Source organism: Montipora capricornis, chromosome 5, assembly GCF_036669925.1.
Source record: "Montipora capricornis isolate CH-2021 chromosome 5, ASM3666992v2, whole genome shotgun sequence".
Lineage (NCBI taxonomy): Eukaryota > Metazoa > Cnidaria > Anthozoa > Scleractinia > Acroporidae > Montipora > Montipora capricornis.
In genome coordinates, this window is record NC_090887.1 from 10,159,351 (window position 1) to 10,172,985 (window position 13,635).

The 13,635-nt window shown below is 39.9% G+C and overlaps 1 protein-coding gene and 1 pseudogene across 1 annotated transcript; both read right to left on the bottom strand.

The window, feature by feature from the left end:
* Positions 1 to 2,503, bottom strand: part of LOC138049414 (TNF receptor-associated factor 2-like) — a 22,299-nt pseudogene extending 19,796 nt beyond the window's left edge.
* A 4,362-nt stretch (positions 2,504 to 6,865) lies between these two features.
* LOC138049415 (transmembrane protein 41A-like) lies at positions 6,866 to 13,070 on the bottom strand. Its single transcript, XM_068895674.1, has 5 exons — positions 12,817 to 13,070; positions 11,452 to 11,608; positions 9,513 to 9,674; positions 8,526 to 8,664; positions 6,866 to 7,047 (listed from the first exon to the last, which is right to left on the bottom strand). The coding sequence occupies exons 1-5, from the start codon at positions 12,957 to 12,959 to the stop codon at positions 6,872 to 6,874; spliced, it is 777 nt and encodes a 258-aa protein (XP_068751775.1). The 5' UTR covers positions 12,960 to 13,070; the 3' UTR covers positions 6,866 to 6,871.
* Positions 13,071 to 13,635: the final 565 nt, after the last annotated feature.

A 13,635-nucleotide genomic window follows, 5' to 3' on the forward strand; every position in this document is an offset into this window, starting at 1 on the left:
ACGAATAAATTTAATTTGAACCGGTAAAGCGAGTTATTAAACTTGTTCTGGCGTTCGCACATGCGTTCAGCTACGTAACTGCTGCGTTTGGGCGAGCCTGCCGTGTATAGTGATTCCATATTTTCCCGCGAAATATGACGAAATGATGTTAAGGAGGCTCGAAAGGGTTTTCAGTTGAGCGCGCCGCGGCGCGCGCGTAAGCCACACACGCAATTCTAAAAGTTGCTCTCGTCAGCTCATGATTCAAAGTGGGTCACCAAAAATATACAAATACCGCTAGTTTCGCTCACCTTTCTTCTAATTCCTATACATTTGGAGTATAAATAGACATCTCCTATTCACGAAAACAACGAAAATTGTACACAAACGGTTTCATGGTCACTTAAATCCGTTTGTGTTGGCCAGTAGCTTCACTCGCGCGTGCACTCGAATGAGCGGGTGACGCATGCGTAAATGCCGATCTTGTAACCCCCTCATTTTTCCTGAGTTTGCAACTTTACTCGCTTATATCTCTGCTTCCGGACGGTGAATTTTTTTCATTTTTTGCGTGTTAGCTTAGATTAATTTAAAACGTTTGTCTTTCAAATTTAAAGAAATTCTGTAGGTGAAAAAAGAAATAAGCGACACATTTGAAAAAATTTAATCTTCTGAAAAACTGAACTACAGATTTGTTGAATTTTAAATATTTTAGAGATTATTTCTAACATTATCTGGTAACGCTGAATGGGAAGATTTCACCGTCCCGTTTTTTCAAAAAAGACAACATATGTTGATTTTAAGGCTCAAGGAAATGCCTTATATCGTTGCCATGGTAACGGTATTTTGGAGGAAAATGTGATGTGAAAAATCTATTATGGGTACTTAAAACCCTGGCCAAATTTTGTCTTGATATGATTACCCTAACTGTATCTAAAAACAAAATATGTTTATTTGTTTGAAAAAAGGAGAAACTATTTCGAGCCTCCTTAAATGCATCAATTGCGGCATGACGTACTTTGCACATGCTTGATGGAAAATCTAACGGTTGCTCGCAGTGGTTTGACTCTCTGGGGAAGCGTTGGAGAAACCAACTGCTTGCAGGGTAACTCCATTACGCCAACACGAAACAAATTCCAGGCGTGCAACTATTTATTGATTTCGGGAAAGCCTTTGATAGCATTGAATGATTAACAGCAACTATGATAACGGTGGATTAAAACTGATTGATATCCGAATTTCAATACATCTCTGAAAGTCAAATGGCTGCAAGGCTACTTAGATTCAGATATGAAATAAAGGCAAATGAAAGGTTTTCTTTGATTACTATCTAGAAAGGTACGGCGGTAAGCTGTTGATCCTAAGCAATCTACAGCATTGAACGCGATGCAAAACAGCATGTAATACAAGATCCGTTCGTGAAGGAGAACTGGATCATAAATTATCCTGAGAAAAATTTAGAGTTCGAATCGGCATACATATGGCGTAATTCGCTGATTACGATCGAGAAAAAGCCCTTCTTTTACAAATCATGGTTAAATGCAGGCGTATATACTGAATGAGGATGGTAGATGGATTCGCTCTGACGAAGGGCTAACGCTCGAAACGTCAGCTTTTAGAATCTCTGTACGGTGGTCAATTTACATTATCAACTCCGTTGATAAAACCAAATTTTAGAATAAGAAATGGATCCTTTTCACAGGAATTTTAAAGTAAAGTAAGACAGAAAAGTAAGAAAGACAGTATCCCTTTTCCCCTCCACATTGAGCGACAATCAAACAAATAGATATACGTTTAAGTAAATATCCTTGTAACAGTTCCGCCTTACCGTAATATAAGATATCAATGCACTTTTCAGACATGTTGTACTTAGCTGCCATATACCTGTAATTTACTGTACTCTCTATTTCTGTTCACTGGTTTGTTTTATTTTGTAGCTGTGTAACGTTTTTCTTTCCTCGATTCTCCGGGGAATAATTAAAAAAAAAAAGAGCATGTCATGAAGGGTCAGTTACCTTAGTTTTTAAGGCGAAATTTTATTTACCTCCATTTCTCTGTGACAGCATCATGCGAGAAGTTATCTTTAAGTCAGACAGACAGCAGAAGTATAGAATTTTCTTCGGCAATCAATTTTAAAGTCTGCATTTAACCAAAGATTTGACTTCATGATGTTGCGATCACGTTAATCCTATCGGTATTCGAGGTGAGTTTTTTCATGAATGGTTGGTAGTTAAATTAAACGTTACCTTTTCATGGACTTTTCTAAACAAAGGCTGCAAAACCGATGTCCACATCTTGTCTGAACAGGTTCTTTCAGTGGGCTGCTGCAAATTGGACACAATTCGTCCTCGGGTACCGACGAAACAAATACGTAATCATAGCCGGACATGTCGAAGAGTCCAAGATCGCGAATGTTATTTCCTGGTTGTATACGTCAAGTTACGCTTCTGTCGATTTTCTGCGGAAGGTTTTATTGCTGAGTAAATCTGGTGTACAAAGAACCGTATCTTTCCATGATATTTGCCGGAAAAACTAACTTGGAATGAGGTGAAAGACGATAGCGGAAAATGTGTAACAAGACGTCTTTTCATTGACGCAAAATTTCTTCAGCTTCATGCATGACCGTTGGCCTGAAGCCAAAATGCAGGATTACGTTACAGGCGCGGCTCATCAGGACCCAGAGAAGTTTAAATGCAATTTCAAAGAAAAAGTTTCCAAAGGCGACGCAAAAGTCACGAAACAAACTCTTTGCGGCGACTCATACTTTCCTTGTTCTTGATGCGTTTATTAATTGGGCGTTGCCGATGATGAGGGCTCAATCACCAGCTTGTTTAGTGAACAAAGTTCACGGCGATAAATAAACTTCATTGAACCAAAACAAGTAGCAGAAAACTTAGTTTCCTTTTTATTGCTTTTCGATCTGAGCTGGTCAGCAGGTAAATTCTCCTCACAATTTCAATGAAATATCAGTGAGGCAGGTATTGAGAATGAAAATAATGTAACACCAAATTCTCATGACCACCCAACAAAGACATCTATCACATGGTACTAGTTAGGAGAATGAACGTCTCCGTCTTCGGAATGAACGGGTTAACACTGGATTTATTGAGCCTATAGACCCTTTGCATAAATGGCAATGTACATCATAGGCCTCACATTCATGTGAAAAATCCTTTGTCTAGAAACATAAGTACGAGGCTAAGGATGTACAAGGTATTGTTATTCAAATTTAGGCGCCATTTATGCAAAGAGTCTATCGGCTGTGTCAGAACTCATTCTCTATTTTCGAATTCCCCATAATACACTTTGTTTGCCCCCCAAATTTTGCATAAACTATTGTTTTCAAATGCTCTTGGGAATATGCAGTGTCCCCAAGCTTAAGAGCATTTGAAAACAATAGTTTATGCAAATTTTGGGGGGGTAAACAAAGTGTATTATGGGGAATTCGAAAACAGAGAATTGAGAAGTGAAATAAATGTCTCAATTATTAAGACAACTTACATATATATACGACGAAGATTAACTTCTTTAACGTCGGCTGCGATGTGACGTGATTCGATTTGTTAGTTTGTCTTTTTTGCACCCCATATAAGCCAGGACCAATCTTAAAGCCTCTTTCTTCCTAGCCTTCGAAAGCTGGCGGTCGTATTTCCGGTTGTCGTATCACCTTTACTGGTCTCGACCCCAGAGCCCGCTTTTCTTTTGGTCAGCACCAAGAATGCGGAAACTGGCTGCCCACAACCAAAGCAGAAGTCCGCGAATCACGGACTTCCGGCTCTTCTGCGCATTCTCATAAATTTGAAACAATAACGGTTGTCAACGGTTACAACATTATACAATTAGCGCGACTGCGTATATTTTGGCTGTGACCGGCAGTCCCAATCTCGTACCCAGAGTTCTCGGGCTTTTTGGTCGGCGGGTGAGCGCCCAGAGGGACTCTGGGATAATGGACTTGAACATTGGCTTTGATTGGTCGCTTGCATGACAGTGGCAGTCAGACAGGAAGTCCGTAAATAATATGAAGAAGTACCACGACCAACTTCGAAATCTAAAACTAGTTTCAGTACTGTCTGTTTTTTTTTCTACCGTCGCTGTTTTCCCGTAACTTAAAGCACCTCAGAAACAAATTGCAGCTGCTGTTGGAAAAGTACTACTTTTCCAAAAGCAGCAGCAGTGACCGTAGGAAAACACTACATCAGTCTCTTTGGGGAGGAATCCTTGGAAGAAGGTCTTGTCGAACGAAAACATAAAAATGTAGTAGAAGAGGATATTGCTGGTTTTCACTCACGTGATCAACAGCCATGTTTTTCAACGAAAACAAAAGGAAGCGTTTGCATAATAATAGAGTTAAATTCCCGGAGGATTTGGTCGGGGCACCAACATGGCCGCCTTTTCTTTGTTTAGGGCACCAACATGGCGGTCGTGACGTCATGTGAAAACCGAGAATTGAAGTCGTTTCCACAAAAATTTCTCGATTGTGTGACTTGCACGATGGTATTCTGCACAATGGAATGCACGCTGAAAATAAAGAAACACCTACGGAAAGCGTCAGAAGTTTTATCTTTCACTCGTTCTTACAGCAAGCCAATGAACATTTCTCCTTGAAAAGAAACCAGTGTCTTTTATGGTGTGTAAGAATAAAGTTTTTGTTTCTCGAACACTTTCAGTAGCTTTGAGTCAATCATTTATTTCCTACTGTTTTCAGTTTCCGTTTTAAACTCAAGCATGCGCAATTAGACCGAAACCCCACGTTTTCTGGGAAAATGGAGCCCATTATCCCACAGAATTTTCCTATACAAGAAGCAGTTTGGAAAACGGCCTAGAACCAAAGATGTGGCAAGTTTTACGTAAGTGTGAGAAATCGATTTTTCCCAGATTTTGTTAAGGGGGGAACAAGACAAAAATGGCCGATTTCATGGGCAAGCTTCTAGGAAATAAATCTCCGATTTTTTCCTAATTGAAGTTTTTGTGTGCAAAAACAACGTAGAAAATAGCCTCCTTCGCAGTCGTTTTTAGCCTCGCCCCTTCCCACGAGAGGGACGAACCTAAAATGGCCAAGAATAAAAGAAATGGCAAGCTTTTCAACAGTGTCAAAACCATGATTTTCCAAGATTTTGCTAATGAAGGATCAAGGCAAAATTGTCAAAAATAGCTGTATGCAAACTTCTAGGAGTTTTAAGAAAGTGGGAAATAGAAGTCGGGACATGCCCTAACTACCATATATGGCATGGATCCTGAAATTTTTCTAAAAAAAAAAAACAGCTTGGACAACGGCCTAAAATGAAAGATATGGGAATTTTCCGATATTTTTCGTAAGGGGGGAGGGGGCAAAAGGCAATATTTTAAGGCCTTGCCTTGGACAAAAACAGCTAAGACTGTTTGCCCACCTCACCCGAAACGATGTTGTATAGGAGTAAGTGCAAGGAAGCCATCTGTGTCTTAACATTGTTTGAAAAAGCTGTAACAAGAACACTCACTTCATGAAAATAACTTCCTTGATAACGACGACCAAACAACAAAGTCTCAACCAGCCGATCAAAAGTGTTAAAATGACAAAGGCAAGTCAAGCTTGACTGGTTCAGGTCTCTTTGTTTTAATGTCCCAGTGGGGGAATAATTTGAGCTTGCCCTCCAGCATGGTGGATTTTGTACCATGTGATCGTTAGTTGCAAAAGGCCTATTACGCGATTGCAATTGCTGTGCTTAGTGATTGGTTTATAAATCTCGCGCCAGTTTATCAACCAGTGAAAAGGAAAACCAAAATCCAATCCCGTCTTGCACGCGCGACTTTTCCCGCGCTTTGAGCAAGTTACACGGCATTGATATGCATTTTGATTGGTTCATTAGGTTCTTTGCACCTGCTGTGATTGGTCGACGTAATAACTTTGGTGTTTAAAGTGTAAATTAGGCCTCACTTGATTTCTGTCCTTTGGTATCTGTTGTACGCTCGAACACTAATTCGCGATTAAATACTAAGGTTCGAGTTTTGGCCGACGAAAAAGCCTGTAATCTAGTTTTACGCCTCAGAATCACGTGGAAACACTTTTGATCGGTAAGTAAACTACAAAAAATGCTGAATAAATTAAAAGTGAACCAAAAAAAAATACAACTAGAAGTTTCCGCGCATCCAGGATTCATGCTCAATCAGGCTGTCAAACTGTTTCCAGGATTACACAAAACGGTTGCAAAATGCAACATGTAGCTAAGGGGTCCTTCCACAAGTGAAAAACGGAACTCCCTACCCTGCGAGCAGCCGGTTTCGCTTATGCTTCCCGGGAGAGGAAACTACTGTGAGTAACTGTTCGTTTCTTTGAGCGAGCCGCCGTCCAGCGCCAAGGGCGAATAAATTAAATTTAATCCGGTAAAACGAGTTACTAAACTTGTTTTGGCACTTGAGCTTGCGCTTGCGTTTAGCTACGTAACTGCTGCGTTCGGGCGAGCCTGCTCCCATATTTTTCCCCACTCTCTTTCGAATCTTATGTCTGCGCATGACCCGAGGCTCTGGGAAACTCTATGTAGGAAAACATTCGCTGTAGGCTTCTCATAGCCAAAAATTGGCTATTTGGACCTTACGGCGCCTGCTCATTGCCCGTGGTAACAATCAGAGACGCTTTTCATTGTTCTTCACCAAAACCAATGGGAAGACACTTTGCTTTAGGGTTCCTCAGAGCTATTCTCTCCCTCAGTCATGCGCAAAAGAGAAGAGGTCTGGGGTCGAGATTGTATTTTTCCCGCGAAATATGACGATGTGATGTCACGTGGGGCGTGACGTACTTCGCACATGCTCCATGGAAAATCTAACGTTTCTCGGGAAGCGTTGTAAATACCAACTCCTCGTAGGTTAGGGACTCACGGATCCATTGTTTTAAAAGAATATTAACAACCGTATGTTGTTATTAATCACTGTGAGGTTTATTGTGAATTTTTTTTAGCATCAAACCTGGAAGCAAAGCAACCAGGGCGATACCGCAAAGCTTGATGATCACAGAGACTGTAAAAAGTTCATCTAATGACTCTAACTGTGAGAGAATAGACCCGGTTTGACAGCATATAAAGTTGTACGGCATGAGACCTGAAAAATAACAAACAAAAAAATGGAAGCAGGATAGAAAAAAATTGGATGGACAAAATGTGGATGGAACCACTGAAAGCAGCATTAAAGAAAGCACGAATGTGGAAAAAGCCTTAAGTTTGAATTTCTTAACTCAGTTGCAGATACGATCCAAAACTCTGTTTTGGTCCTTCAAGCAAAGCTTAGTTTGTCAGTCTGTTACCTGCATGCTGTGTGCATTACCCGTTCTTAGAATTAGTTGTTTCTGCGCATGACGACATTATTGTCCCTTCACCAACTATTTCAGGACAAATTTCAAATTTCGGTTTTACTGGTCAGGCATCCTCGGAGACACAGGAGCAGATGGCTGAGAACGCGCATTGAAATAAGGTCGTGCTGCATGCTGCTTGCTCGACATACCAGTGTGGCCTGTACGATCATGAATTTCTGGAGATTAGCAAAGTTTCAGCCCGGCGGGTCTAATCTGCAGGTCGCAGGTCACAGATTGCAGGTCATTGTTTCACCAATACAGAAAGCATCCTAAACATTCTTAAAAGCTAACCTTAGGCCTAATTAGGCCTAAACAAAAGCTTTTAGGCCTAAGGTTAGCTTTTAAGAATGTTTAGGATACTTTCTGTATTGGTGAAGCAATGATCTGCAACCTGTGACCTGCAACCTGCAGATTAGACCCGCCGGTTTCAGCCACAGCAACCTTGACCAGGAAAAGGGGTCAGAATAAAAATAATTGTTAGATCAAAAGTAATCACTGCTATTTTAGGTGAATCGGGAAGGGCACAATTGCAAATATGGTACTGTTACGATACTTGCGAAAGGTCCAGCGTATTTCTCCGCTGATATTCCGAACGATTCCCTATACATTTTGTGCTGTGATTGAGACTTTTCTCCTCGAGCAAAATCTTGCCAAACGAACCAGGCGAGTATGGCGATCAAGTGATTTTCAGTGTAAGAAGACAAAACGACTTCACGGCCGACTGATCTCTGATTGGGCAAAAAAACACAAAGAATTTCTGGCACCAGTCGGTAGTCAGAATTATCCTGACTGTTTGGAACTGGTGTAGTAAGAACGTGTCCCCAGGGGCTCTTCTCGCCCGACTATACTTTTCTTCGTCGCCATTTTCTTTCGCTCATTTACACTTCCCCTTGCCTCCGCGATCTGCTCCTGGGTCTCCGAGGATGCTGGTCAGGCTGACCTGATATTTGCGACCTTTCATGGGAAAATTGGGTTGTCAAGCCGTGTGAACAAAATGGCGATGGACACTTTGGTCAGGCCATGGGAACAAGCTGACTTTTTAATGCCCATCTCCTATTGATGGTTTTCACTCACATGACCAGTGGCCATATTGATTTCATGGAAAAAAGGGGAAATATTTACATAAAAATAGAGTTCAATAGGCAATTTGCATGATGGCATCATTTACTATCTGAGTTGGAACCTGAAAAAAACCAACAACTACACGCCAAATACAAAGTCAGCTTACCAATTAACACTGAGAAAAAGAACTGAACTATTGGCACATCCAAAACAGGTGATGACATGTTTAGGAACCAGTTTGGTGACATGGGAAAGAGGCGTAAGAACAATAGAAAAAAGAATAAGCTATCAAGATTCTCTTTGACCTGAAATAAACAAAAATACCACAAAATTAATTTCATTAATTTCAAAAACGAACATCTCATGTTAACTGCGTAATTCATTAATGTCTTTAATGTCTGGTTTTTAAAGTATGGAGAAAAAAGAACCTAATGTTTTGGGTCCATGATTCATGGTTTCTTTTTACTCTATAAAGCTAATGTCATTAAATTTTGTTTAGCTTCTTGTCCAGTCCAATTGTGTTATTTTTTTTTGTTTTGTCTTGTTTTTTTTTTAATTTACTTAAACAATTCTCATTTTTCCCCCAAAATCAGCTAGGCATAAATACTGAGGGATTACACTTGTGTTAGTTACTACAGTGTTCCAAATAAGATTTTAAGGCAGGGTGCCAATAGGGAATTCCAACGGGTCAATTCCCACTGATCCCACCAGATTATTATAAATTTTCCATTAATTTGTCGGGTCATGCAGCTGATCTTGTCGGGTTTTGACCTGAGACCCGTCACCTATCTGGAACACTGTACTATAGTATTCTCGTAATAAATAAAATAGAGGAATGCTAGCCTTAAACTAACTCAAAAGGAAACATACATGTAACAAGTGGACCATATACAATCTCTTTATTCCCTTCCTACTATCTTCCTTATCACCTACTACATGAAATACTGTACAAGCATGAAATGCCTCTCTGTCGTCAAGTCACACAATACATGACAGTAACTTGTCACTCAATAGTTGAGTGAACACTCTCCTGGCCCTCACAGTCTGCCCAAGTCAATTTGGGGATCCCATTTTTGAAAATTAACAAAACAAGAGATGGAACCAAAACCCAGAGAGGAAAGTGTGTGGATTTTACTGTTTTAAGTTCACCTACCTTCTCCTGCAAGGCCTGTAGTCTCTCTGGAAAAAATTCTAACAAGAGAACTTTGCCAAAAGCTTTGGACAAAAGATAACAAAAAGTGGCTCCACAGGCAGTTAAGAGACACACTAAAGGAAACCCAGCCCAGATTCCAAATATAGTACCAGCTAACAAGTTCTGAAAGCAGACAACAATTACATCAGAAACTTCTCACAAATTCAGTCTCCTTGAATGATTTTTCCTTGTATTTATTCCAATAATTTACAAATATAAAAATTATACTCCTGGCATAGGACTATGGAGTGGGAAGTCCCCACCCTACCCTACCCTACCCTACCCTAGAGGCAGTCCCACAGATTTGACTCTGTCTAAAGTCAGATGATTTTACTCGTCAATAGAACTCTTTCATAATGGGTGCCAAATAAAATATTATTTGGTTTTAATGCTAATAGGTCTTTCTAGCCTGGTTATAACAAGCAAGTTTCAAAAGAATTGTGAGTCTAATTAACATAAAGACAAAAGAATGTAAAACTGGTTGCCATTTATGAAAGTGGTCTATGCTGGTCAGTTCAGGGGTGTCAGAATGGGTTCACAACATCTACTGTAGTTCTACCCAAAAACTGTCCCTTTAACCCAAAATTCCTTCCTAAGAGAGATTCTCATAGATTTTACTCTGTCTAATGGCACACAATCTTACTCATCAATGAGGACCAGTTCAGAGATTAATAATAATTATTACCGGTATTTCAAAACTTAAGAGAAAGTGCCACACTTTGTAATTATGTTTGCATCTGGATTGGAAAGCTACAACAGGTTACAAATTGCTGAGACACTCCCGTTAAAAAAAACAGCTTTTCTAGCTACCAATACCTGCCATATCTACAATTCCAACCTTTCCCACTTCCCCCCTCCCTCGCCCCCTTTCAATGTTGAATGTTTAAGTTTTTAGCAATTTTTGTATTGCTAGTAACATTGGTAAAAGGGCGGCTGCAGTGTAGGCGATAACAGTTAAATTAATAATACCCCAAGAAGGTGAATTGTCTCCTCTAATTTTGTAACTTGTTGTAGCAAATCATATTATTGTTTTGATTTCCTCACATTCAGAAAAGTTCCAGGGAGCAAGTCCTCTACCACCTCCTTCAGACAGTGAACTAATTGACACCTCAAACACCCTAGGGTGCCCCCAGTTGACAAAATTAATAAAATTGTGTGGCATTAGACATACGAAGTAAAACGCAAGATATTTCTCCAACTCTTTTCTCTCCCAAGAAATGTCAAGATTCTACTCTGTCTAACGCAAGATGATTTTACTAGTCAATGGAGACAGCTTCAGGGGTGTAAACGTTATAAAAGTGCCCCTGTGATCAAAAAAACCACTTCCTTTTTTCCTTCAGATTTTGAAAGTGTGTTTGCTTAACACCTGACTGGCAAAATTTTGAGCTTTGATTTTTATCCAAAGGCCGTTTACTTTGAGTTTTGGATTTCACGGTCCGCCATTACTCACGTTCAAAACTGACCGATTGGACCTCAGACGGTTGGATCCAGGGAAAAGTGACGTCAGAGGCTCACTAGCTTAAAATTTCAGCGTGTGAACGTAGCTTATTATATATGCAAAGCGTGAGTTTTAAAAGTCTGAAAGCCCAAAACCCCCGTGCTGCATATTGATTCTGCGGCGTACACACGTATTGAATTCTTAAACTAGTGAGTCTTTGACGTCATTTTCTCCTCGATCCAGCTCTCTCAAGAATATGTTAGTAATGACAGACCATTAAATAGGTCCGAAAATTACAGTTAAAATAAAGAGGTGTCTTTTTGAAATCAAGGCTTAAAATGTGGGTCACTTGGTGTTTTGTTAACATAGTTTTGAAATCCAAAGAAAAATATGAATTGATTTTTTGGTCACAGGGGCACTTTAAGGTTAAGCTTTTAGGAAAAAAACTTAGAGAGCACATACCATAAATACGGATCCTGGAATAGCAAATGTCTGTTTATACAAGTAAGCACTGCAGAAGAGCAAAACCACATAGCTAAAATTGTCTTTTCTATACTGCTTTATAAGGCTGGCTAGAGACTTCAGGTCTTCAAGATTGCTTGGAAAATGGAGGTCATAGCTGGTGATATGGACAAAATGGCTATTACTGTACAGAAACATGATCATGAAACATGACTGTGCCACTTGGAACAGAGATGGGTAAACAATAATATAAAAACTTACATGAATTGATCTGCATGGTACATGTAGTTTTAAAGTTAAGTACATGACTTGTGTTTTTAAGTAAAAGCCCCATCATGTAATATTTTACATACAGTATTCTATCATCATATTCTGGAACATTCATAATTTTATTATACTTCTCAGATAGTATGCACCCTATGATTGGCTAATCAAGCGGGGCCATATAGCACAGTATGGCCTGCTGATTTTCGTGTTGTTTTATCTGAGATAAACTTGTGAAACTGTTTGAATCTTCCAAGGAACTATTTCAAAAAGCCAATAAGATTTACCGGTATTCGTTTTTCGGATTATGATGCTTGCCAATGATTTGTGGCAGTTGCACTCTCTGATTGACTTCAACTAGTTTCCTTTCCTGTGTTACTGATTTCCTCAGAGATTATGGACTGGAAGGGTCCGCTCTCTGCATGTGGATGGGTGCATGACCCAGGGAAGGCTGCGAAAAAAGCTGGTGGGAAGTCCTGAGAGAGGACCTCCAGTTATCTGGACTAACCCCAGAGGACGCAAACAACCAAGTTTTATGGAGAAGGGAAACGGACATGCAATATCAGACCCGCAGTTCAGTGGATAACTGACGTCATAAAGGACAGTAATTATCCTTCTTTTTTGTGGCCACTGCACATCACGCCTGGGACACAAATTTGCTCCATAACTTACAGTAAAGACCTCAAACTTGGTTTAGAAGGTGGTATTGAATGTAAACAACATGTGAGCAAGCAGTCATACAACTATAAAATCATATGGCTATGCACTATGTAATAGCAAAACACTCTCCAAAACATACATTTGTTAGGGTTAAATTTGGCTTGAAATTCTTTTTGTCTAAGTGTCATAATGATTATTTTACCATTTTATAATTTTAAAATGGCCTTGTCCTGAATCTTGGCAAAGAGTGTGTATGTACAGGGATCTTTGTAGAGGGAAAGGGTGTTAGCCTTTCCACGAATAAGAATTATTCATTCGGCTTCGCTTCATGGGCTATGGCAAGGGCTTGTTAAATAGAGCTCTGGTATCCACATGTGTTTGAACTTTCATAAATATAAATGCATCAGGCTGTTCAAAAACGTTTTCATTACGAAATCTTACCGTCCGTTTTCCACAGCTTCTGAGGCAGAAGTAGAGTTGAACGGCGGTCGGAACATTGAAAGCAATGCCAAAAAGAGAGTGGCGGAAAAAAACGTGGAAGCAATCCCTAAGATGCAAAAAAATATCCTTTTTGTTTTGGACATTTTGTAAGTTAATAATAATAATAATTCAAATGTGATGACAACAGAGGACTGAAATCGCGGACATATTGCTTTGCAACCTGGCTATTTTTTGCAACCCGTAAGTTTATGTATGGAGTCACAAATTGTCCAACACTTTAAAAAGGCCTGGGTTCCCTGGAATGATGAGGGTCATGAAGGTGTAAAATGAGAGATGGGATTGACCTGAATTTTTCGGTAGGAAAAATGGATATGACCACTGGGAACTGGGATCCCGTTACTGGGAATGGAAGATAAAGAGTCCTTGGTTCGAATGGCATTCGCATTATCAGAGGTTATCAGGTATTTGTTCTGCTCAAAATTCCTGATATCAAATATTTCATGCGGTCTTCTTGCGTTCCTTGCTAAGTGGAACAATTTTCGTATATGTAAATCACGCCAAAGCTGAAATTCATCCAACTGGATTGCCACGCTAAGCAAAGCGAATCAAACGGTCGAAAATCCTCTCGGTTGAAGGTAGGCTTTAAACACACTCGTACAAAATGACTTTGAGGCTTTGGGGATTTATATGTTTTTTCCCTGAGCATTCCGCGAAGGCATGCATGCCTCTGACGGCGACGTCAATTTCGGAAACGCTACTGAAAAACACGATTTAATGAGAAAATCTTATCCTCTGTTGAAGGGGAAAAAAGTCAGTTCA

Coding starts and splice junctions, on each gene's coding strand:
- LOC138049415 (XM_068895674.1), bottom strand. CDS start 12,959: ATGTCCAAAACAAAAAGGATATTTTTTTGCATCTTAGGGATTGCTTCC. Junction 9,675..11,451: donor TTCCAGGATCCGTATTTATG/GTATGTGCTCTC, acceptor GTCTGCTTTCAG/AACTTGTTAGCTGGTACTAT. Junction 7,048..8,525: donor CTTTTTCTCAGTGTTAATTG/GTAAGCTGACTT, acceptor GTTATTTTTCAG/GTCTCATGCCGTACAACTTT.